Genomic DNA, 27,730 nt, shown 5'->3' on the forward strand with positions numbered 1-27,730 from the left:
GCTGACTACGGGCGAAAGGCGGGGTACACCCTGGACAAGTCGCCAGGTCATCACAGGGCTGACACATAGACACAGACAACCATTCACACTCACATTCACACCTACGGTCAATTTAGAGTCACCAGTTAACCTAACCTGCATGTCTTTGGACTGTGGGGGAAACCGGAGCACCCGGAGGAAACCCATGCGGACACGGGGAGAACATGCAAACTCCTCACAGAAAGGCCCTCGCCGGCCACGGGGCTCGAACCCGGACCTTCTTGCTGTGAGGCGACAGCGATAACCACTACACCACCGTGCCGCCGCATTTGTTAGTGACAGAAGATATTTCCTCATGTGTTTATAAAATCATTTTCTGAGGACTTGAATGGATTTCCTCATAGAACCATCATGAGGGCATCAGTCTTCCTCACACTTCATGAAAATTCAACCAACAGAGATCAAATCAGGAAACAGAACCCAAAGCTGATCTTACTGCTTTACATGATTTCATTCAGCAGCAATTCATTCCTTTATTTATGAATAACACATCAAAGTAAACACCTGGATATGGAGTTGGTATAATATTCTTTTTCAGAAGACCTCAGAAAGTGTTTTTGGTAAACAAGCCCATGTTGAGTGTAATATAAGGTTGTATTATCATTGTGTTGTAGTGAGCTGTGTGACTGGAGCTGTTCTTCAGCGTGGGTGTGTTTCCTCATGTGTGTGATGTAGAGCGCTGGTCTCTCAGGCTGAGGGGAGATAAGGGAAGCTGCTCTGGGAGGTTGGAGGTATATCATAACGCTACGTGGGGCTCCATTTGTGATGATCAGTGGAACATCAGGAATGCTCAGGTGGTGTGCAGACAGCTGGACTGTGGGTCGGCGCTGAGAGCTGAGAGGAATGTTACTGGTTCTGGTGAAGGGACGATCTGGCTGAACAGAGTGAAGTGTCGAGGAGATGAGATTCACCTGTGGGACTGTCATCATTCCCTGAAGAACCAGGCTGACTGCTCTCATGCTGGAGTCACCTGTGCAGGTCAGAGGGGTGCACTAACTTTTCAGCTTTCTGTCTCCACTCATTACACTTTTCTCCCAGTGGTAAAACTTGCTGACTTTTATTTATAATCTTTAATGGAATCTTGAAAGCTCAGATCTGAAACAGTAATTCACTCATTAGCATCTCATAAAACTTATTGAGTGAGAGTTTATTTTTATTGGAGGATAGAAATGTTTTTTTTTTTCTTTTTGTAAATACAGACATATCCACTGTGTCCATGACAATACCCATCACCAGCACCACCACCACATCAGGTCTGTATATTTGTTCCAGTACAATAATTGCTACTGTTCAGTATTTTTCTAAATATTTATGATTACAGTGTCGTATCGAGATCCTCTTCTGTGTTTCTGACTTCAGTAAGAGCCACTCAAACTCCTCCATCAGCTGGAGCTCCATCCATCCCTCCACTGGTTCTCTTTGTGTTGGGAACGCTGCTCTTCCTGGCCTTAGTGCTTCTGCTGCTCCTGTTTTACCAGAACAGAGCGCTCAGGAGAGGTACGACACATTCACACATTTTCTTTTCTCTTCAACACCAACTCTATTATTGGATTATATTATTTACAATCGCACACTTTATTCAAAATTGGTATTCAGAATTATTCACAAATACAAACTCATTATTATTATTATTATTATTCTCCACTCCCAGATGTCTCTAAGACGAGGCGTAAGACTCAGCCTGAGGCAGTCTATGAGGAGATCAACCACAGATCCATCACTAGAAGAAGCAGGAGCTCCACTCAAAGAGGTGAGTGAGATGTGAACTGATCTCCATCACACTGAGGGCCCGGTCCCACAACACCCATAACTATAACTCCAACTCTGACTCTCCCTCTGCCTGAGTTTAGTTCCAGTCTGGAGCAGAAACACCACAACTATAATCCCCACTATAATATCGCTTGGTCCTGACCCTCAGGGAAATAAATATTCATGATTGTTGGTTTAAACAATGAGCTGATTGGTCAGATGTTTGATGGGATCAGGTCCAGGCCTGGAAACATCACTCCAGAAGCAGCGATACGGATAAACCCAGGCCTGGGCTATAGGGATCCATATCGCTCTGGTGTGAGCACCGACCACATACACTGCAGGGGACCCAGTTATTTATAGTTAGAGTTAGAGTTATTGTGGGAGCGGCCTTCAAACAATATTTTCCCCCAAATCCAGTGAGATTTATTTCTTTACAACAAATCAATAAAAATGAATAAAAATGAGTGTGTGTGAGAGGAAGTGTGCAGTTGGAATCCATGTGGTGTCGAGACAGAATTCTGCTGATAAACATCGATTAAAGCTTCTGATTTAGTGCAAGTGTGTGTGTGTGCACTTTCCTGCAACACCCCGCCCCCTCCTGTGTGTGTGTGTGCTTACGTGCTTTCCTGAACCCTGAACCCCCCTCTCTACCTGTGTGTGTTTTCCTGTACAGGTGCATTACTCTCTCCCTCCCTGTGTGTGTGTGTGAGAGATTTACCAAAAATGAATAAAAATAAGTGTGTGTGAGAGGAAGTGTGCAGTTGGAGTCCATGTGGTGTTGAGACAGAATTCTGCTGATAAACATCTATTAAAGCTTCTGATTTGCTGCATTTGAACGTCAAGTCGAGTCAAATTTATTTATAAAGCAAATTTAAAAACACCAGCAGTTGAGCAAAGTGCTGTACAATCATCACAACACACACCATAAAACACCACAATAACACACAAACACCAAGTTAAGAGACAAATCACACCATCAAATAATAATAATAATAATAATAATAATAATCTGAAAATGTCACTGATAATTTCGAATCTTCATCTGTTTCAAACGTAAACTGACAATGTTAATGTTAACAGTCTCGCACCATTTGCTTCACACCGAGCGACATTCACCTCGCGGCTCACTCCAGACAGTTCCCCCTACACACACACACACACACACACACACACACAGAGTTGTGTCATGTTACTCTTCTTACGATGCATTTACACTCCATCCAATCTACACTTTCACTGCACTGTTCACCAGTTACACTTTTTAAAAGCCTGACGATGATTTCTCTTCTTACACACTGACACACAAATCTCATCCACTTCTCTTTTTAAACACAACTTTCCTCTTCTGGATCATTTTATAGAAACTCCATCTGTTTGTGTTTTATTTCCATTACAATCTGCACTGAAGATTGTGTTTACTCCCTAAAGTATCTGTCCATGGAAACAGCTGACGCAATTAGTGCATTAAAAACTGAAAATCACCGACCCGACCTCGCAAAGGAGCTCAAAGGGCAAATCTGACAGTTGATTCAGGGAGAATGGGTGGATATTTGGGGTCGTTTACTGTCACATGTTCTCAGCCAAAAACTTTATTTCCACCGCAGTGGAAATAAACCATTACAAACCATTTTCCACCGCAGTCCAGAACGCGTCACTTTCCACTTGACTGGTGTCGAAGCTTTTTGCGCAGGAAATGAGCTCATCATTTATTTACATAAAATCCAGGGGGAAATCCTGATATCTTTAGGAGATACTGTAAGAAATGAAATGACATTTTCAACAAAAAACACATAAAATGTGCTCTGTGACCTTGAAAAATAGATCAAGGTCACTCATCTTGGGTCAGTGAGTTTCCGTTGTCTGTGGCTACCAGCAGTTTAAATTTCATCCAAAACCAAAAACTTTTGGAAGAAAAAAATAAACATCACCAAAAATAACAATCCAACAGTAACAGCTTGGGGGCGACAACTGCAAAGGCACCATCTCCCCTGGGCTTCAACCTCGATTTTGGGACGTGACACCCAAAGCAACCGGTCAGTGACCTGAGTGACCTTGATGGGACATGTGGCTGTAAAAGGTCAGAGAGAGAGGGCGGAGCTCGCCCATTTAATGAGTTGTTTTTGGAAAATAAAAATGGATCCTAAACCCTACAGGGAGTCAGTGAAGGAAGGCCAGTACAGGACAAGTAAGAGCTGAAGCCCTCCAGAGCAGGAGCTTTAATGCCCACACAATGCTCCAGGCAGGAGATGAGGATGCTGTGGACTACTGTGTCGAATGCAGCAGTGAGATGGAAAAGCATCAGAACGGCAGAATCCCTGGAGTCAGTAGCCAATAAAACATGGTTCAAACTTTTAAAAGTGCAGATTCAGTGCTGTGAAGGACTTTAAAACCAGACTGGAACACCTCAAGAACTCCGTGTGTGTCTAAAAAAGATTGCAATTGTAAGAGCACAACTTTCTCCAGAATTTTTGAAAGCCAGTTTAGAAATTGGTGTAAAATCGGAGAGGACTGCGGAGTCCAGATGAGGTTTTGTGATCAGTGGTTGCACTACTGCATGCTTCAAATGTACTGGAACAACACCTGAGGAGAGACTGCTGTTCATAACCATTTGGATGTTTGGGCCAATAGTTTCCAAAATCTCTTGAAAAAGGCGAGGGGGGACAACATCCGTGGGACAAGCTGAAGATTTCATCTGACCAATAATTTCTTTTCAGAGAGAAAGAGACACAGGCTCAAAGTGGGTAAAAGCAGCAGAGCGAGTGACAGTGATAGACGGCTCATAAGAAGGGGGTGAGATGATGCTCTGAGGCTCGCAATCTTGTCCACAAAGAAGTGGAGGAATTTTTCACAGGTTTCTGGGGAAACATCAGGACAAGCAGATTGGGGGGAATTAAGAACAGTGTTAATGGCACTAAAAAGAACGTGAGCTTTATGACAGTTATTTCAAATAATATCAAACAATATTTTGTCTTTTCAGCTTTGACAATTTTCTGGTATCTGCACCAGCTGTCCTTTAAAATCTCAAAACACACCTGCAACTCGTCTTTTTTCCGCCTGTGTTCAGCTCTCCTGTGAATGTTTTCCTGTACAGGTGCATCGCTGTGTGTGTGTGTGTATGTGTCTCATGACCGTGCTGCTCTCCTCTAACAGGAAGTCTCCTCTCTGAAGAACAGCATTCTGGGTATGAGCATGTGGATGATGAGCTTCTCTCAGGTAAAAAAGCCCAGAGTGTGAGTTTGTCGAACTCCATGAACTGAAAGAGATTAGAATTGCAATTAAAAATCAGAAATGACTAAACGTGTCCTTTCTGAGACGTGATTATGATGTATTGTATCGAAGAATTACAGTAACTCCAGTGTTTTAATGCTGACACATGACATCTCACAATCAACCTGATCTTACTTTAAGCTTCTGAAATCCCTCTTATCAAATTGATCAAAGCTTCTTTGGATGAGGATTTTAATGAGTATAAATGTGTTTAAAAACCCCAAACAAACAAATGGTTCTTTTTACAGTCAAGTCTGGGATTGGAGAAAAGGCGGAGTATTATGATGATGTCATCGACACCAGTGACTTCATAAGTGGGTGCAGTTGTGAACTGATCCCATAAATTTAGTGACTTGACATGAAACCATGAGGTCAGAATGTGATGGAGCTGTTTGTACAGACCCTCTGCTTTTATTTCATTTAGGTGATACAGGAAGAGTCGAGCCACCAGATGACTACGATGATGCCGTCACTGCTGGACCAATCCCTGATAACGTGGAGGGTGTGGTTCTGTTTGGGGATTTGTTTTAGAAAGCAGTAGAAATTAAACACACACACTGCACATCAGTTTGTTTCTTGCTTTGTGTGTCGTGACATTTTTGACATGTATACGATGTCATTTTGCATTGCGTCATCAAATACACAGTGTACAAACTGCCACTTCAGTAAACTTTAACTCTCTTTAAATATCTGTGTTTTGGTGTAGAGGATGAAGCAGAGAATTATGATGACGCCATTCCAGCTGATCAGAAGTCAGTTATACTGACAGGTATGATAATAATGTGACAGTGTCGCATCCACAAGCATCCAAACCATCATTAATGACATTCATGTGGATTTAATAGCTTTTATCTCCACATTCTGACAGAGGATGTGTCCGAGAACTATGATGATGCAGTTACCACGGAAACAAACCCAAACATCATCACAGGTCAGATTTTTTTCTGGAAATAAACAAAAAAAGAAAAGCTGCTGAGGGAACCACTGTTTATAGCTGCGATGACATCAGTGAGCAAAGGAACAAACTTATTTTTCAAAAGATATACAACATTATCTGTAACTATAAATGGATGAAAAGTACAAGATCTAATTCTTTACTCAGTGAAAAACTGAAATTGTTGGCAAAGTCCCATGGTCTAAGAGGAATAAACCACTTGGGGACATGCTGTTGTAGGTAAATGATCAACGTTAGGGTGGTAGCAGTAACTCAGCTTCATCACACCACCCTGTAACTCAGTATTTTACTAGAACAGCAACACAAACAGTGGTTTATTACTGATTCATTGATTTCTTCAGGAGACGGTCCAGAAGATTATGATGATGTCATCACTGAGGAACAGGATGGAGGAGAGACAGAAAGTGAGTGAGTTGTTTATTCTGGTAATGTACGTGAGTGCAAAGGCAGCAAAGTTAAAGTGTGACTCTATTCTATACCATATATAATATAAATATCAGCTTTCTGTTCTGTAATCTCCATTCTGTCATTGAACAAGTGCCGTCATATTTATTCCACAGTTTAGATAAGACCTATATTTATGTCTCATTTATTTCCACATCTTATACACATGGCCTGTGTTCATATTAAGAAAGCTGAACTGATAAATCTCCTTTTTTCTCTTTTTTATTGATAGAATATTAAAGACATTCCCACATCGTGCATCACTGATTGTATTTTTAAGGTTTTACATCACGATTAATAGAATACACAGGATCTATTAAAGAGGTCGATGTATTTATTTTACAGAATATGATGACGTGGAGGGGAAATCTCAGAAAGACAGGGACCATGTGACTGAGACACGCCACCAAAGGCCTTTTCTCAGGAAATTACATTTCAACTTTTATAAACACAAAAAATGATTTTATTATCCTTCCAACAATGTCATCTTTCCTGAACTGTGTTCATTTTCCCCGAGTTATTAGCAAATAGAGGAAGAGAGTTAAATCACCTTTCATATCCCCTACTGCAATGTCTCCAGCTTTTCTCTTGCAACACTTTTAATGCTATAAGTCAGCTTCAATATCACTGACACACCACACCTCATTTTTCTCACCAATTATTTCAGCTCAACTCATATAATATTCATCTTCATCTTTTACATTTATCAACCTATTATTCACTCTTTTACAAATGTCTTAGTAACTATAAGCCACTTGGCAAAAGAACACAAATCTTTGGATTCCTTAAAACAATGTGTGTTTTTACATTTTTAAAGACACATTTACCTTTATGTTCAATGCTGTGCTTTTAACTGTAAAACATCTCATTGAGACGGATTCGAGAATTCCTTTATGAAATATTCAGACCATGACGTGCTCATTAGATCGCTTGCTATATTGCGTTTTTGCTGTCATTTTTATTCGGTAGCTGGCGATGTTACAAGCCAGATATAGTCTAGGCAAGTATCATAAATATATATACAGGTTTCATTACGTATTCTCAGATTTTCATTTTAAATTCTCAGGTTTGTTTCCTTATTCTCAGGATTTTGTTTTATATTCTCAGTTTTCATTGAATATTCTCAGATGTTTGTTTTATAATCTCAGGTTTAATTCAATATTCTCACTTTTTAAATGAGTGATGGCCAGTTCATTTTAATATTACATCTTCATCAACAATATACAAGTTAATGTGACTTTTTATCTTTCCACAATGAGAACAAGGCAATATTTTACATTCTGCAGAGTTTTACTGGCTCGTTTTCATATTGTGTAACAATCATCTATTTTTATCCATTCAATGAAATAAAAGTGCTTTGATTATTTTGAGTATAATGTGATGATGTGTGTTGGAGTTGAGTGAGCGGCTCTTGTAGTGATGAATCTGTGGTCGATGCCCTTATAGAACATCTCAGGCAGTAAAAAATAAATCAGTATTTATCTCCTGATCAGAAGCTTGTGAGTTCAAATCCCAGCACCACCTTGAGCTCGACCCTTAACCCTCGGCATCTCCACTGGATCATAAAAGCTTCAGCTAAATGAATAAATGTAAACACACACACACACACACACGTTAGTCTTCCTGTCCTTCTGAGGACCTTCCACTGACATCATTATTAATGCACTTAATTAATGCTGTGACTGCAGCTGAACCGAACCCCAACCTGAACCTCAGGAATGGAAAGGACACGTTTTGCCTCTTTGATTTATTTATTGTTCAAACAACAACAATAACAACAACAACACTTTCCTTATGGGGACCATCGAGATCTGATTTGACAGAAGTTGATGAAGTGCTGCTGTGGTTTGATTTGGACTGAAACCCGGCTGAAGCCCGTGGTCCCCGATTTTATTTTTATTTTGATCTTTTGTTTTCTATAATATTTAGGTTTTGCCAATAATAATAATAATAATAATAATCGGCGGCACGGTGGTGTAGTGGTTAGCGCTGTCGCCTCACAGCAAGAAGGTCCTGGGTTCGAGCCCCGGGGCCGGCGAGGGCCTTTCTGTGTGGAGTTTGCATGTTCTCCCCGTGTCCGTGTGGGTTTCCTCCGGGTGCTCCGGTTTCCCCCACAGTCCAAAGACATGCAGGTTAGGTTAACTGGTGACTCTAAATTGACCGTAGGTGTGAATGTGAGTGTGAATGGTTGTCTATGTGTCAGCCCTGTGATGACCTGGCGACTTGTCCAGGGTGTACCCCGCCTTTCGCCTGTAGTCAGCTGGGATAGGCTCCAGCTTGCCTGCGACCCTGTAGAAGGATAAAGCGGCTAGAGATAATGAGATGAGATGAGATAATAATAATAATAATCCAGCAGCATCCTAACAGCGCCCTCAGCAGGTCAGTTCAGAGAAAAACACATTTCACTCCACAGTAATCTCAGGTTGGAAGCGCTTTACTGCCATCTAGTGGAGGGAAAAATTGTCCTGTGATTAATAATAACACTAATAATTTATTTTTAGTTATTAATGTGTATGAATCTGAAACATGTATCAAGTCTATGTGTGTGCTGTTAAAATATCTAATAATTTATTTCAAAGCATTTCAGAGTCTCAATTCTCTAACAATAAAAATCATAATATGAGCAAATAATAAATTATAACAATAAAAGCAAATGTAAATTAGCGTTTACATGTATTAAATATTATGAAAACAATTTAACTGAAATGAAGCCATTAATACTTGTCCAGTTCCTCCAAGCTTCTAACAACCAAAACTTTAGCTTGCTCTGGGGAACCCTTTAGTTTAATAAAGATTTTGCAGTTTGTAGACCCCGTAGAATGTATTTTCTTCTGCCTTCATAGTGAGCGGGCTTTTCGAGCAATATCTGCATTCTTTTTAGTCAAATGTTCATTCAAATATACATTGGTTCCTTTCAGCATTCGGCCTTGTTTTAGCAACTCCTTTTTGAACTTTCTGTTGACAAACCGTACAATCACAGCTGGTTTGTCCATATTTGTTCTCTGAGGAAGGAGATGGCATGCCTCGATGTTGTTGATGTCTAGCTTAATTCAGTGTGAATGGAAGAAAGTGGACACCTGTTGCTCCACCGAAATGGCTTCCATCTCAGTGAGTTCTTCTCCGTCTTGCCGCTTTACTGCGTGGGCATACGACCGGGGTTTAATCTCCAGCCCGGAGACAATGACATCATTTATCCTTGACTATTGTTCAGGATTTTCGATCTGGTTTTCCAGCAGCATGATCTTCTGGTCCTTCTCAACATTTTGGATCCTGAGGGATTTCACCTCGTCTACCAGATCCATTATTATTTTCTGCTGCTTGTGGACAGCAGAAACCTCTTCCGTAAGGAAATCAAGCAATTTTTTAAAATCCTCGATCTCATCCATTAAGTTATTTTTTGGCTGCATTTCTTGAATTTCTTTTCTTTTTCGCGTTAGGGCGTGGAATGGCAGCGACTTCTCTATCTAGCTTTCCTCCTCAGTTGATTCTCCACAGAGAGTTAGCTTTGCTAACACTGCTAGCACTGAGCAGCTCTGACTCTGGAGCAGCATCACTCCACACAACTCCAGCAGAGAGCTTCTCCGCAGAAAAACGCCGCTCTGCCTCCACTCAGCCGTGCGACACTCCGATTTTGGCTAGTTTATTTTTCTCAGTGTTTTCATGAATCATCTATCTTTTGTTTTCAAAACATTTTGCTATAAATCCCTAAAGTACACTGCAGTTTACTGGAATAAAAAGAATAATATACGTGTGAGTTTGGAGAAATGTATCTTCTCGTGATGAAATGGAAATTGAAACACATCAAAGTCCATCATCTGCTGCAAGTTTGTTTTCATTTGAATGTAAGCGCCGCTATTAGGGAGGATGGAGCTCATTTTATATTATAAAGCATTCATTCATATTCTCTCAGAGCACAGCTGAAAGCCATGGCGACTCCCCAAAGCATTCCCACCTCAGGCCTGTAGATGGCAGAAGTGTACTAAGATTGCAATCTGCCACTAAACTCAGCAGAAGAAGACACACCCCTTCACACTCGTGAGACTGTTTCATTTAGGAAGGAGTCTTGCCTCTGAAGGACGCTTCCTACCAAAGCAACATCCTTCACCTTGAGAAGCTCCCAGAGTTTGACCTGTGGGGGAATTCTCTGAGCTCAGACAGGAAGTGACGTTTCCACACATCTCCCAATGGAGGAAAACAGTTGAGGTGGAATTTTGTGCACTGAGCTAAAGATAAAATATAAAACATAGTTCAACATCAGCATTATAAGTTGTGCTCCTATAAAAATAACCATAATTAGGATTTTTATATTTTAGAGTAATATCAAATGTAAAGGGGTTGTGTGGTATCTTTGGTACATGACTGATGTTTTTTTCCAGCTGCTATTAGTATTTTTCAAAATTTTTAAAACCTATTGATGTTATATATAATACACTGTGTGTGTGTGTGTGTGTGTAATATTGTGAAAGTTTGTGGTGATAAATAGTTTCAAAAACAGAATGAACTGGATGGTCATTTCCAGCTGCACTTTCTCAGCTCCACCAGCAGGGAGCAACAGATCTTTGATAATACCGAAGTGAGGCAGGTGGAGAAATCAGTCCGCACAATGTTTTCTGCTGGTAATTATTCATTCTGTAAGGCTGCTGGGCCATAGAAGGTTCACGCTGCACGCTACACGTTCACGTGAAGAACCGGACCCTGGGCCATTAAACTTCATGCTTGGATGTTCACGTGTTGCGTCTGTTCTACTTTGACCGAGTAACCAACAATATGGACTCTTCGGATGACGACGATTGCCTCATTCTGCTTTTACTGAGACAGAGGAAGAGAAAAAGGAACAGAATTTGGAGCCGAGAACACTTCCTTCTGAGAGAAACCCGTGGTGAATTTCACCGAACATTCTATAATCTGCTTGACAATCCCGATGAAGAACTATTTTTCAATTATACCATTCAATTATATTTTTTCTGAAGTTTTCCCCTGAAAGCATAGAGTTATCTCCCTAGACCCGTTCTGATTGGCTGGCGCGGCGGTGACCGCATGCATTGACTGGAATTTCCGTCTTCACGCCTAGAAAAAAGTGTGCATGTTCATTTCACGCTTCATGCGTGAAGTGTGCAGCGTGCAACGTGAACGCTGTTCTATGGCCCAGAGCAAGTCATGCTACGTTTGTCCACTTTTCTTTACACGCGTGTAGCGTGCAGCATGCAGCGTGCAGCGTGAACCTTCTATGGCCCAGCAGCCTAAGTGTTATCCAGCATTGACTCTTTTCACTCAGTGTTCCAGTCCCTTTTCTTACTTCCTGTGGACTGAGTGCACTTGGCAGCCATCTTAAGGGTGGTTTTATTCAGTTATTGACTGAAGTGTATTAAAACGAATTGCTTGTTTGTGTCTTTATTTTTTTTTTTACAGAGAACTATTAATTCTAGACATTGTCACAAAGCAGCTTTACAGAAGCCTGGGTGTATGTTTATGGGGAAGTCATGGCCTAATGGTTAGAGAAGCAGCTTTACAGATGCCTGGGTGTATGTTTATGGGGAAGTTATGGCCTAATGGTTAGAGAAGCAGCTTTACAGAAGCCTGGGTGTATGTTTATGGGGAAGTCATGGCCTAATGGTTAGAGAAGCAGCTTTACAGAAGCCTGGGTATATGTTTATGGGGAAGTCATGGCCTAAGGAGGTGGGGCGTCACAGTGGTGTAGTGGTTAGCACTGTCGCCTCACGGCAACAAGCAGGGCTCTCAAGTCTCACGCCCTGAGTGTGACAGTCGCGCTTTTCGGTCTTTTGTCACACACTCCCGCCACACATTGTGTTTCTCACGCTGAAAAAAAATTATAATATAAATTTCTCTGGCGTGCCACTGTCACTATGGAAATGGCAGGAAACAAGCACGTCTCCCATGAGTCGAGCCTGCCCCTTACCAGCCAATCAAATAAAGGAAAAGGGCGGGGCTACACAATAGCCAATCAGAAACACTATTGTATCTGGGTCGATAACGCAACAACCAATGAAAAAAGCATTGTTATCCTGGGAATTGTTCACGTGATTCTGCTCCAACCACAGTGTTGCGAGATTGGGCGGTTTTGAATTCTACTTTGCGGGCAAAAATGGCTTAGGCTGGTTGACAAAAATTGGGCGGGTTTGACGTTAGTTCAGCGGGTTTTTATCAGATGTTTATAAATATTTTGCACTGTTCTGTGTGAGAATGCAGCCAGAGACACTTATCGCCTTAGAAGGACTTTGATGCAGAACATTCTATGTACTATCTACGTCCACTAGTCTACATCCAATCCATATTAAACACTTCTGTGACCCAATCAGAGATCATGGGCATCACACGACGCAGAGTGCAGTTAGTGAACGACGGCTAGTCAAGATGCCAAAGTGGGCAAAATACAAAAAAAAAGTACAGAAAGGAGTGGGAAAACGACCCAGATTTAAAGTTATGGATAGTATACTGGTATTTAGCTGCATATTTTTACTTTACAAGATAGGCATCAAGTACATTTTACATTTTGGGTGGTTTTAAGTGCATTTTGGCGGGTTTTGAACATATTTTGGGCTGGAAAATGTCAGCAGTATCTGGCAACACTGTCCAACCATCTTCTGAAAGTGTTGTTCAGTGGACACCATGAGGATGAGCTCCGAGCAGCACGGAGACCAGAGGAAGTCATATCCTGTTTTAATGTTACAACAAATTCACAATGTGTTTAACACAAGAAATGACAGTTTGCCTGCTGTGAGAGAATGTTGCCCAGATAATTGATATGGAGCTGTGTGTGGGCACAATGTGAGTGCAGGGGTAGAGCAGCCATGAATAGATACAGTTTGGGGATGAAATTGAGTGCATGGGTAGAGCAATCATGAATAGATGCAGTTTGGGGATGAAATTGAGTGCATGGGTAGAGCAGCCAGGAAGAGATGCAGTTTGGGGATGAAATCAAGTGTAGGGGTAGAGCAGCCATGAAGAGATGCAGTTTGGGGATGAAATCGAGTGCATGGGTAGAGCAATCATGAATAGATGCAGTTTGGGGATGAAATTGAGTGCATGGGTAGAGCAGCCAGGAAGAGATGCAGTTTGGGGATGAAATTGAGCGCATGGGTAGAGCAGCCAGGAAGAGATGCAGTTTGGGGATGAAATCAAGTGCATGGGTAGAGCAATCATGAATAGATGCAGTTTGGGGATGAAATCGAGTGCAGGGGTAGAGCAGCCAGGAAGAGATGCAGTTTGGGGATGAAATCAAGTGCAGGGGTACGGTAGAGCAGCCAGGAAGAGATGCAGTTTGGGGATGAAATCGAGTGCCCTTCCCACCTCACCCTAACGAAGATGGGCCCACACAACGACCCCGAGGCCTTCCTCGCTCTCTTTGAGCAGGCAGCAGAGGCGTGGGTTTGGCCGGTGGAACAGCGCGCGGCACGCCTCCTTCCCCTGCTCACGGGCAAGGCGCAGCTGGCCGCGCTACAGCTCCCCACCAACAGCCGGCTGGTCTACGCGGACCTCCGCAGGGCCGTCCTCCAGCATGTGGGTCACACTCCGGAGCAGCAGCGGCAGCGCTTCCACGTGCTGCGCCTGGAGGAGGTCGGCCGGCCGTTCGCGTTTGGCCAGCAACTCCGGGATGCCTGCCGCCGGTGGCTGAGGGCCGACAACCGAGACGCCGAGGAGATCATCGATCTGGTGGTGCTGGAGCAGTTCGTCGCTCGACTTCCAGAAGGAACCGCGGAGTGGGTCCAGTGCCATCGCCCGGCATCGCTGGATCAGGCCATTAAGCTGGTGGAGGACCATATGGCGGCCATTCCAATGGCAGGACAGCGTGTCTCCCCTTCTCCCTTCCCCTCTCCCTCTCTCTCCCCTTCTGTTCCTCTCTCTCGCCCCATTCCCCCACCATGGAGGCGGGGGCCGGCTCCACCCCAGCCGGCCCGCTGCACCCGCGGTGTCCTACCGTTTCCTACTTCCATGTCTGTGTCTTCCCCCCCCTCAGGTGAGTGATATCCGGAACACCGGTGCAGAGAGAGAGCCTGGGCCGGTGTGCTGGCACTGCGGGGAGCCGGGGCACCTCCAGCCTCAGTGCTCGGCGATGGAGGTGGGCGCGGTGGTCCAGATCCCCGATGCGCCAGGAACCACCCTTGATCGGGCCGGAGCGTATCGCATACCGGTCAGTATCCAAGGGGATATGTATCAGGCTTTGATGGACTCCAGCTGTAATCAGACCTCAATCCACCAAAGCCTGGTGCAAAATGAGGCATTGGGGAGAGCACAATTGGTGAAGGTGTTGTGTGTGCACGGGGATGTTCACAACTACCCTTTAGTGTCGGTCCACATTCTGTTTCGAGGGGAGAAATTTAGAGTTCAGGTGGCGGTTAAGCCAGGCCACCTTCTTCCTTTCCTCTTTGGTCCAGTTCTGATGCTTATGTCCCAGTTGTAGGTCTTTTGGCAGTGGACAGGGGTCAGTATGGGCACTCTGACCAGTCTGCAGCTACACAGCCCCAAACACAGCAAGCTGCAATGCACTGTGTGTTCTGACTCCATTCTATCACAGCCAGCAGGAACTTTTTCAGCAGGTTGTGTTACAGGAGCTCTTCTGTGTGATGGGACTAGACGGTCTAGCCTTCGCTCCCCTCGTGCATCAGTGAGCCTTGGGTGCCCATGACCCTCTCACCAGTTCACCAGTTTTCCTTCTTTGGACCCCTTTTGGGAGAGACTCACCATTGCATACTGGGAACACCCCACAAGACCTGCCATTGTGGAGATGATCTGACCCAGTCATCTAGCAATCACAATTTTTGTGGCAAAAAAAAGAAAGAAAACAAACAAACAAAAAAGCATTTGGATGATTTTTTAAAATTTGTTTTTCAAATAATTTTTGTTTTAGAAAAAAAACAATTAGTGGGTGGGGATTGATGGGGGGAGGGGTGTGTGTTTGCCAGGGTGCTGTATATAGCTCACACTGCCACTGCCTAATATACCCCACCCCTTTACAGTTGCCATTGTTACAAGATAATCAATGTTCTTCATTTCACCTCTCATCATCATCCAGCAACATTCTAACAGCGCCCTCAGCGCCCTCAGAGAAAAATGCATTTCATGAAACACAATGTCAGTTTGGGGCGGCACGGTGGTGTAGTGGTTAGCGCTGTCGCCTCACACCAAGAAGGTCCTGGGTTCGAGCCCCGGGGCCGGCAAGGGCCTTTCTGTGTGGAGTTTGCATGTTCTCCCCGTGTCCGCGTGGGTTTCCTCCGGGTGCTCCGGTTTCCCCCACAATCCAAAGACATGCAGGTTAGGTTAACTGGTGACTCTCAATTGACCGTAGGTGTGAATGTGAGTGTGAATGGTTGTCTGTGTCTATGTGTCAGCCCTGTGATGACCTGGCGACTTGTCCAGGGTGTACCCTGCCTTTCGCCCATAGTCAGCTGGGATAGGCTCCAGCTTGCCTGCGACCCTGTAGAAGGATAAAGCAGCGAGAGATAATGAGATGAGATGAGACAATGTCAGTTTGGAAGTGTTTTACTGCCATCTAGTGGATGGAAAATTGTAATAAATAATCAAACAAAAATCGATTTTTATTATTCATAATATTAATCAGTGTGTGTGTGTGTGTGTGTGTGTGTGCGTGCGCGCACTGTAAAAATTATATCTCAGTGAAAATAAAGGGATTTTTTAATATGCAAATCTGTCTATGTGTAATAATGCTCAGGAAAAAAAAAATTAAACTTCAGTAAAATGTCTAGAAATTGTTGAAATCATGTAATAATAATGTTATAATAGTGTAATACTTAAAAAACTAAATATTTAATGTTTAACATAATACCTGATTAAATATTAGATGTGTGCGTGTGTGTGTGTGTGTGTGTGTGTGTTCAGATTATGTAGTGGGGGGGGGTCATGGTCAATTCCCACCCACCAGACAGGTCTCCTCTATCACATGACAGCTACCAATCAGGGACAGCAAAGACTCTCATGTGTATCCTCCAAGGAACGTGACACCAGCCGACTGCATTTTTTTTTTATGTGGCTGCTGATGTAACATTAGGGGGCGGAGTAACACGCTCAGAGGAAAACAGTCTCCGCCCATGAGCACGAGCTCACAGATGCCCATGATTAGCTATTGTCACTGTAATAGACAGGGGTCAGAGAGTACACCACCCCTCCCTCCCTGAGAGCACGGAGCTCTTGGGCTTCCGGCCATGGATGGCTATGACATCATCAGGATCTGAACTAGTGACCTCCAGATGATGGGGCAAATACTTTTCTGTTGTGGCCCTCAGGAGCCCAGTTAATTATAATTATTTGGAATGTAACCAAAAAGAGTCTTCAGCTGAAAGAGAAAAAAAGACCAAAATGTGGCACTAAAAGATGAAATGGGCCGACAGTGACGTGTCAGATCTAATGAATAATGTTAATGGTGATGTGAATTAGAAAGGGATTTATTTTTGCTGTTTTTGTGCCTGTGTTGTGCTGAATTCTGACTCCCTGCAGAATCTGACTCCCCTTCATGTGCACATGCAGATGGACCTGATTTCTGTTGTTTCTCTTCTCTTGGTAGATTGCAGTTCATTTTTAATTGTCCTTCACAGTAACCACCAGAATAACGCAAAACATCCCAACAAAGAGCCTCACAGTGAAACTAAATGCATCTAATGACCTGAAGACTTTGTGAGTGAGCTGTTCAGAATCCAACTTCCCTTCACATGCATGCAGGCCTCATAGTGTCCTTTTCCTCACATCGCATGTTCTCAACAGAAACTGGAGGAAATATGCAGCTTCACTATACGGATTCTGTAACACACATGAAGAGCAGTCTGATTCTGCCGGGAGTCTGAATTGGACATGACACCGGCAAGCGATTCCCAAGCTCATGAATTGGGCCATCAGTTCAGGATGATTATATCATTTATCTCCAGATTTTAAAATCTCAATCATGGACAAGGAATAAATCAATATCGCACAAGCTGATACTGCACTATTGCCCTTTCACCTGGCCCTGACTACCTCTATAAGCTGCTGTACCGTTCTACAGACCACATTCTCATCATTATATACATCCATATTTTTATTTCTAATTCTGGACACTTTAGGACTTTTTTTTTGTACTGCAACCCAAATGTGACTGTACCTGTACGATAACAATAAAGATTCTATTCTCAGGAACACAAACATCATCAATCATGAGTTTATACACGTACATCATCAAATTTACGCACGCCAACATAATTTTATTTGTTATATATAACAAAATATTAAATGAAAAAACATATATATTACGTGTGTGTGTGTGTGTGTTTAGCTGATGTAGTTGTAATGTGCTGCAGTGGTTTATCAGTGTGTGTATCTGCTCTGTGCAGCTGTCAGGAATTAATGCTGTATGAGAGCCGAGTGCTTCTCGGCTTCTTGTTGCACGATAATCAATGTTCTTCATTTCACCTCTCATCATCATCATCATCATCATCATCATCCAGCAACATTCTAACAGCGCCCTCAGCAGGTCAGTTCAGAGAAAAATGCATTTCATGAAACACAATGTCAGTTTGGAAGTGTTTTACTGCCATCTAGTGGATGGAAAATTGTAATAAATAATCAAACTAAAATCGATTTTTATTATTCATAATATTAATCAGTGTGTGTCTGTGTGTGTGTGTGTGCGCACTGTAAAAATTATATCTCAGTGAAAATAAAGGGATTTTTAATATGCAAATTTGTCTATGTGTAATAATGCTCAGGAAAAAAAATTAAACTTCAGTAAAATGTCTAGAAATTGTTGAAATCATGTAATAATAATGTTATAATAGTGTAATTCTTAAAATACTAAATATCTAATGTTTAACATAATACCTGATTAAATATTAGATAAGTAAGTGTGTGTGTGTGTGTGTGTGTGTGTGTGATATATCAGTGATATATATATCACTGATATAACAGTGATATAAATCAATATCGCACAAGCTGATACTGCACTATTGCCCTTTCACCTGCCCCTGACTACCTCTATAAGCTGCTGTACCGTTCTACAGACCACATTCTCATCATTATATACATCCATATTTTTATTTCTAATTCTGGACACTTTAGGACTTTTTTTTTTGTACTGCAACCCAAATGTGACTGTACCTGTATGATAACAATAAAGATTCTATTCTCAGGAACACAAACATCATCAATCATGAGTTTATATACGTACATCATCAAATTTACGCATGCCAACATAATTTTATTTGTTATATATAATAAAATATTAAATGAAAAAACATATATATTTCGTGTGTGTGTGTGTTTAGCTGATGTAGTTGTAATGTGCTGCAGTGGTTTATCAGTGTGTGTATCTGCTCTGTGCAGCTGTCAGGAATTAATGCTGTATGAGAGCCGAGTGCTTCCTCTCTCTGAAATCAGTGTGTGATGTGGCCGACTCTCATCAGTCACACACCTCAGAGCCGGGAGGAGGAGCTCTGTTCATCAGTCACACACCTCAGAGCCAGGAGGAGGAGCTCTGTTCATCAGTCACACAGCTCAGAGCCGGGAGGAGGAGCTCTGTTCATCAGTCACACACCTCAGAGCTGGGAGGAGGAGCTCTGTTCATCAGCACTGATGTTATTTTGATATATATGGAGAAAGTGAAAGATTCCTCGTCTGATTTGTTCTTGAGGCTGTGTGATGATTTCCGCTCATCTTTCTAATAAGGTAACAGTGAGTGTGATTGGTCTCTCTCTCTCTCTCTCTCTCTCTCTCTCTCTTTCTCTCTCTCTCTCTCTGTAGGGGCTGAGTAAGGGGACACACTTCTCTCAGTCTCTCTGGGTGAGTGGAGGTGAACACATCGTGTACAGCGAGGAGGGAGATGGAAATCTGTCTGAGTTTTATGATTCTCTCTTCCACATTCTTTCTCTCTTCTGCAGGTAAGAACAGACTGATTATTCACACTAAAACATCACACACTTCTCACTTTAACAGGAGGGATGATTTTTAATCATGAAATCTGAGAAAGTCTCATGGATCCATCATAACTTTATAAACAGTGAAACTTTCATTGTTATAGAATTTAAAAAGCTGTGGATGAGCAAACACATACCATCCTCAGGGTTTTTTCTGAGGCATCAGTTATAAAATCAGCTCCAGATTAATGTTTAGAGTTTACACATGATTTATTGTGAGTAAAAACACCTGAACTAACACAGGGCTGTGTTCGTGTGTGTGTGTGTGTGTGTGTGTGTGTGTGTTTGAGAGAGAGAGAGAGAGAAACGGGGAGAGAATTCTCATAAACCACAATATAAACTGAAATATCTCTCTCTCGCTCTCTTTTCCCACTGTAATGCTTTATTGTATAAAATACATAATAATCGCACAGTAATATTGTAAATCAATAATATGAAAGTTAAATAATGAAGGAAAATGTTTCATTGAAACTGTAACATTTACTAAACTAATTAATTTATACTAAATACTGTATTTCGTAAACAAAGTCTTCATCCTTCTCTCTTGTCTCTCTTTGTCATATATTATCCCGGTTTCTCTGGCTGCAGAATTTCACTGTGATAAGGGATATCATCTCTACGGGGATTACTGCTATCACTTCAGCAGTGAATCAGATAAAACGTGGCAGGATGCTGAAAACTATTGCAGCTCCCAGAACGGACACCTGGCCAGCGTCCACAACCAGGAGACAGTCGGATTCATAACAGGTGAATGACAGACAGCTGCTTATGCTGGGCGGCACAGTGGTGTAGTGGTTAGCACTGTCACCTCACAGCAAGAAGATTCTGGGTTCGAGCCCAGTGGCTGACGGGGTCTTTCTGTGTGGAGTTTGCATGTTCTCCCCGTGTCTGTGTGGGTTTCCTCCAGGTGCTCCAGTTTCTCCCACAGTCCAAAGACATGTGGTTTGTTTAACATGGGAGCAGCCTTGGGCTGAAGAGCCCTTTAGCAAGGCCCCTAAACCCCCAACTGCTCCCCGGGTGCTGTAGTATAGATGCCCACTGCTGCAGGCCCGGCGCCATGGGGGGGCGAAAGGGGGTGTCGCCCCCTCGTGGCTACAGCCCCGCCCCCTCAACGGAGACTCAGATAACTTAATTGTCTCATCTCATCTCATTATCTCTAGCCGCTTTATCCTGTTCTACAGGGTCGCAGGCAAGCTGGAGCCTATCCCAGCTGACTACGGGCGAAAGGCGGGGTACACCCTGGACAAGTCGCCAGGTCATCACAGGGCTTAACTTAATTGTTTTCTTATGACAATATAATGTATTATAGACGTATTAATAATTTGCATTTTCAAATACGAAATATTAAGTGGTTGCGCATTGCACAAAAATACATTTCACATAAATCACTACTAAAACTGGCATGGTAGAACAAATCTGATTGGTTGTTATGATTCTTATGTTGCAATCGGAGAATTCAACTGTATTAAGGTAGGATTATTTCAAAAAGCCTGAATTTAATATTAACCCTGTTTTAGACATATGTATCAATCCTAACTACTGGGGACTAGTTATTGTGGGTGTATGTGTGAAATGCTGACACAGCCGCGCACACACAGACCTGTGATAAGGACAGGGGGAGGGGTCATGCGGGCGGGGGTTTTACATGTACACTTACAAGTGCACTGTCTCTGCAATATCCTGTAATATGCAGTCAGTTTACGGGAGTAGTCTTTCCCCCTCCGAATTAAACGAATTCAATCACAATATTGTGAATCCATTTTCTTTCTTTGTAGGCTAAGTTTATCTCCGTTTATGTTGGTGTATGTGTTCATATATGGTCCGCTTTGTGCGCAAATAGCGTAAGAATATGTGTCGTTGATGTCACCCCCCATGCAGCGGGGGTGAAAATTCATCACTTCAGAGTGTTTAGTTCCCTACACGCCTAAACTGGGATCGCGGATTAAGTGATTAGCGTTGACTCGGTGCGAGTCAGGAAGGCTATTACTGGTGCAGCCGCGGGGTCTGTTGATTTTTTTTAAATTATGATTTTGGCCGCCGAGCCAAGTACCTTAGACTTGCATTGACGTTTTGTTTTCATGCCGTGGAGCTATTTGTATGTATTTTAAATTTAAAGGACTTGCCTGTAGGTTTGTGTGTGTTGTTTTATGTTTGGCATCTTTCTGGTTGTAACGCGTGTCTGTGAGAAAATTGGAGGGGAGGGTTAACAGGTGGGCACGGGAGTTGATAAAGCGCAACTGCCCTGGTAATATGCCACATGATTTTCCCGGACTAAAGCAACCTTCGGGGCCGTGGTTTTGTGGTTGGCACAGTTAATTGTTTGAAACACGTTGTCAGGCCGCCATAACTACTACACACTATATGAAAAAAATATTTGCCCCCTTGCGATTTCTAATTGCCCCCTTAGTAAACTGTTCCTGGCACCGGGCCTGCACTGCTGCATGTGTGTGTGTGCTCATTGCTGTGTGTGTGTGTTTTCACTGCTTCAGAGGGTTAAATTCAGAGGAGACATTTTACTGTGCTAGAGTGTGCATGTGACAAATAAAGGCTTCTTCTTCTTCTCCTCATTTCTCACTCAGTCATGTTATTCATCATTAATCAGATTATTCTCTGAGGCAAGCGTGAGTCTTGGGAATGAACTGGTTTTCATGAACGTGTTTGCTCTTTACGGACATCTCTTAGTAGCTTCATGTAGTAGGTGGGATTTGAATATGACTGTGTTTATGGTTTTGTTTTGTTTTCTTCCTCAAGCTTACATTCCCAGAGCTTCCTGGATTGGACTTAATGATCGACTACATGAGGGAAACTTTGTCTGGTCTGATGGAACGCCTTCCGTATGTAACACTCCCTCAATATCCTTCAACACGTACTTGAAGTAAAGGCTCTCATTTTAACCCTAAAGCATCATTTTAAAATGACTTTAAATAGTTTATGTCCATGTTCAGTTTTTGGTTTGTTTACAAAAACATATTTTTAACCACTTTTTATTGTATATCTCTTTTCTATACAACATTTATTCTGTTGAAATAAAATCTTAAGACATCTTCAATAAATTCTCCGACACCACAGCGCTGATGGATTCTCGATTCTCATTGGGCAGAAGGTGTTGATTAATTTTCTATAACAGCAACTAAAACAAAAGTGTAGCTCTAAATCACAGGTTTATATTAATGATCTCGTTCTTCGACGTTGTTTCGATAGCAACAGCTCATTCAGAGGGACTTTTACAGTCAATGCTCCAGATAAGCAAATGAAAAATAATTCTTTTCTCCAGGGTCAGGAGATGTTTATTTAACATTTATGAAAGGAGTCTCCAGTGTCAGTGCTTTGTAATAGTCAAAGGGAAAACTGAACCCAGATGGCTGGAGGATGTTGCGTTTCATGCATTACAGTTTGTACTGTATTAACTCCATGAGAAAGTGAGGGAATGACCGATTATAGCTGCTATAACATAAAAGATAACAGGAACTTACTTGTTCTGCAGATGTTCCACAGCATTGACTGGAACTTTAAGTGAAAAAAAGTATGACATATGTTTTATTTATTATTTTTTTTATTTTTATTTTTTTACTGAATTCAAATTTAAATCTCTGGCACATTGTTGTGGTATAAGAGGAATAAAACACATCAGGACATATTTTTACAGGATAATAATCAACTTTAGTGTGGTGAGATTAACTCTGCTTCATCACTCCACCCTGTAATTGATTTTCTAACAATAACAGTATGTCCTGTCATATTGTCATTATTTTCTTTCATGATTTCTGGATTGCTGTCTCCAGGACTTCTTGCCGTGGGCCCCGGGTCAGCCGGATAACTGGGAGGATGATGAGCACTGCGTACAAATCCACGGCATGGAGGACAATTATAGGGGAAAATTCAGTGATCGAAACTGCTCGAGCTACGAACCGTTCATCTGCCAGAAAGGTGAAACCTGAGCTCGGTTCTGAGGTGGAAAGTTGTGCTCAGGTCATGTGTAAATATTATTTTATGATCAGAGCATCTCCATCAGTCAGAGGCGATGACCTTCGACCTTATAGTCTGCTTCTTTCTGCTATAATCCTCTTTTCAAAAGGATGAGATTCATTTATCTTTCTTTTTTAATTCAACAAAATTACCTGTATTTACAAATGTAAGTCAAGAGTATTAATTATATTAAATTTCATTAAATATATTTTGATCTGAGCCCAGTGATGACCTGGTGACGTGTCCAGGGTGAACCCCACCTCTCGCCCATAGTCAGCTGGGATAGGCTCCAGCCCGTGACCCTGTACAGGATAAGCGGCTACAGATAATGGACGGATATTTTGATCTGCATTACTTTCAGTTTCTGGGAGAGTTTTATAATCTTATTAAATATACGTTTTATAATATTCAGATTAATGTGATGTTTTGATGTCTTCAGGTCAAAGTGTTGGTCCTCCACCAGTTCCACCCTCCGCTGTACCAGGTATCAGTTTCTCTCTCTCTCTCTCTCTCTCTCTCTCTCTCTCTCTCACACACACACACACACACACACACACACACACACACACACACACACACACACACACACACACACAATCTCTCTCTCTCTCAGGCAGTGTGAGGCTGGTGAATGGTGGAAGTCGCTGTGCTGGGAGAGTGGAGGTTCTTCATGATGGTCAGTGGGGAACAGTGTGTGATGATGACTGGGATATGAGAGAAGCTGCAGTGGTGTGTAGAGAGCTGTGCTGTGGGGAGCCTGTAAATGTTCGGTATGAAGCTTACTTTGGGCGAGGATCCGGACCAATCTGGATGGTTGATGTGTCCTGTAGAGGATCAGAGTCGACACTGAAGAACTGTACATCAGCAGGGTTGGGGAAACGTTACTGTGATCATGGTGAAGATGCTGGAGTCACCTGCTCAGGTAAATTGGTTTTAATCTTAATGTTTAAAATATATGCTCAAAAATATATTTATTACCACAATCGATATTTAAGTTCTATAAAATAAATGTTGATCATAATAGACTGCGCTATCGGGGTCCGGTGTAAAGTCCACTTTGATGAACGTGACAGTGTGTTGGATGCAGAGTCACTGCAATCTGCTGTAAAATCAGCTTTAGAGGAATTACACACTATATGATCATTTTACTACTACTGATAATAATAATAATAATAATAATAATAATAATAATAATAATAATAATAATATTGGGATATTAGAGGCAGATGACCTAACACACAGTGGCGTGAGAAAGGCAATATCTAATGAGTAGTTGAGAAGGATATGAAGGATACTGAAGTCAGAACTGAATGGTGGAATTGTGATAAAGGCGATCAATTTAAAGGCAGTTTCAGTGGGAAGGTCTGGTGCAGGAATTATCACTTTGGCCAAAGAAGGGCTCAGGAAATTGGACCAGAAAACGAGAAAGTTGTTCACCATTAACAGAACACTTCACCCACAGGGGGATGACGATAGATTTTATGTGAAATGATAAGTGGTGGATGAGGTTTATTAAGTGTCGAGGACTGTGTAAACATTGAAGTAGGTTGTTTATACAAGTTTGTTGAAGCAACTTCCGAAAGGTTACTTCATTTTGTAGCAGATGAAAAATTTTTGGATGAGGGGGTGAGAAAGCAAAGTATAGCTGAAGAAAGAATGAGCAGATATAGAAACAAGAGACTGCATGGATAATTTATGAAGGGACCAGAGGAAGTGAGAGATTAGGATTTGTGGAACTGGTTAAATAGACGTACCATAAAGAAAGAAATGGAAGGACTCTTAACTGCTGCACAAGATCAAGCATTCCGAACCAACAGCATCAAGAACAGAGTCGACAAGGAGAATGTGTCCCTGATGTGCCGATTTTGTGGAGAAAGAGAAAAGACAATTCGTCATCTAACAGCAGAATGAAAGAAACTCACACAAACAGAAAACAAAATGTGGAGACATGATAAGGTCGGACAAGTCATTCACTGGAAGCTCTGTCAGAAGTTCAGTGGTATAAGTGGTATGACCACACTCCGGAAGGGCTCATGGAAAATGACGAACTGAAAATACTGTGGGACCTCAGGGTTCAAACAGGCCATCATCTTCAACATAACAGACCTGATATGGTCGTATTGGAGAAGGAGGAGAAAGCGTGAAATGTAATTGACATAGCATGCCCCTTTGACACGTGAGTGTTTGAAAAGGAACATGAGAAAATTAAAAATATCAAGACCTTAAAAGAGTGATTGGGAAGATCTGGAAGTGCAGGAGAGTAAATGTAGTACCAGTTGTTATTGGAGCACTTGGGAAAATCACTCAGAACTTCAAGGCATCGATAAACAAAATTGGACTGAATGACAGCACTGCGTTGCTTCAGAAAGCTCACTTGTTGGGAACAGCAAAGATTTTAAGAAAGTCACTTGACACCTCAGGATATAGGCTAAAGCTCGATGTCTAGATTACAAAAAAAAACATTATCAGCTTACCGTTTGAATTGCTGAAATAATAATAATAATAATAATAATAATAATAATAATAATAATAATATCTCAGGTGACCTCTGGTGGGATCACAGCCCTGAGGGTAGTAAGCTCTGCTCAAACATTCACACTCTGCTTTTCTTTGATTTCGATGAAACAACAGAGAACTCTGATTATGTTTTGTGATTATTACATTACATTCTGCTCAGTGAGATTCTGTTCAGTTTCTTTGACAAATTGGAAGAAATTTTAAATTATATTTAAATCTCCACATCAGTATTCAGACCTGCAATGTAACAACTGACTTATTTTCAGGGCGGAGTTTATCTAAAACACAGGCGTGTCTCAGTTGCGTGCGTTTCAGATGTTGAACTTAAACACGTGTTTTTTGCGTGATATCAGCCTGAGTGAGGAGCAGTGTTAACTCCAGCGCCACCATCTGACAGTTTGCTGGAACAACAATGCCACGCTGACATTTATATTCATGCTGTAAATTCACTCAAACACACGATGGAGCATCATTCAAGGACAATATTCAAGACATAAATATGATGGTATTAATTGATTAACAATATTCACACTTATAGTGCACAAAAAGGTTGTTTCACATGGAGGATGTCGGAGGAGACACATGTGAATAAGAAATATTGCTTATCTGGAGGAGTGAAGGTTTTATGGCCAAAATTATAAATGAACTTAAAGTGTCTCTGTAAGTGTATCAGACGAGCGCTCGGTCAGATTATCCTTCACACCGTGATTATGTTTTCTGACCAGGAGAGCAGATGGAATTAACACAGACATCATGTTTTATTCATTTGAAGAATTAAAATTCCAATCTAAAGCATGAAAAAATTGACTACAATAGAACATGATGTTCTGGATCAGGGCCTATTTTATAAGCTGGAGAACAACGAGTGTGGAAGCCATATAATTAAATTAATAGAACTATTCAGGCATCAAAATCTTATCAGTATGATCGACTCAGTGCTCGCCATCTCATTCCTATATCCTCATATTAGTCTTTTTATTTTTAAACTGTTTCTTGCTTTTATGTTCCATCGTGTTACATTTGACAGGAAATTTAAAAAGTGCGATTTTCAGTCCCAAATATTTTGTGAATTTAATGAATGAATGAATGAATGAATGTATTTATTTTTTTATTTCGAACATGTATAAAAAAATGTATGTAACTATTTGTACATACAAAAGAAAGAAAACGAGAAATAAAAAAATAATCAAATAACATAAAGAGCTAAGACATTACAAAACACCGCACATTGTTCGAGAAAGGAGTCGGAAGAAGTACAATAATTTTTTAATTTCCCACCCCTTTTTAACTACCCCGAAATCCAAACTACATTAATACACCTATAAAAATATATACCATATATACACTTCATGAATATCTATATAAATATATAATTACAAAAATAAATATATACTACATACTATATATATATATATATATATATATATATATATATATATATATATATATATATATATATATATACACTTCATAAATATCTATATAAATATATAACTACAAAAAATATATATACTATATACCATATATACACTTCATAAATATCCATATAAATATATAATTACAAAAATAAATATCTATTACATACATATCCCTGTAAATATGAATATATAAACTATCCCCATGAATAAATATATACCATATATACCAAATACTAAGTTAGTTCTAATATAACAATCAACCCTATTTTATTTATCCCTCATCATCCTCTGTTAACATACTTCCTCTTCTATATACTTGTTTAAAAATATTTTTTGTACCTTTTTTTAAACAGATTTATATTTGCATTTGTTTTATTTCTGTCTCCAGTCTGTTCCATAAAGTCACCCCACAGCTCGATACGCACATGCTTTTCATATTTGTTCGAACCTTTGGGTTT

General features: G+C 41.3%; 1 protein-coding gene across 1 annotated transcript in view; it reads left to right on the forward strand.

The window, feature by feature from the left end:
• LOC132869636 (uncharacterized) overlaps nt 1-27,730 on the forward strand; it is a 343,638-nt gene that overhangs the window by 293,487 nt on the left and 22,421 nt on the right. The window contains 2 exon segments of the mRNA XM_060902929.1: nt 731-1,017; nt 23,951-24,281. Of these exon segments, the coding sequence (XP_060758912.1) occupies nt 731-1,017; nt 23,951-24,281 (618 nt within the window).

This window comes from Neoarius graeffei, chromosome 21 (genome assembly GCF_027579695.1).
Source record: "Neoarius graeffei isolate fNeoGra1 chromosome 21, fNeoGra1.pri, whole genome shotgun sequence".
Classification (NCBI taxonomy): Eukaryota; Metazoa; Chordata; class Actinopteri; order Siluriformes; family Ariidae; genus Neoarius; species Neoarius graeffei.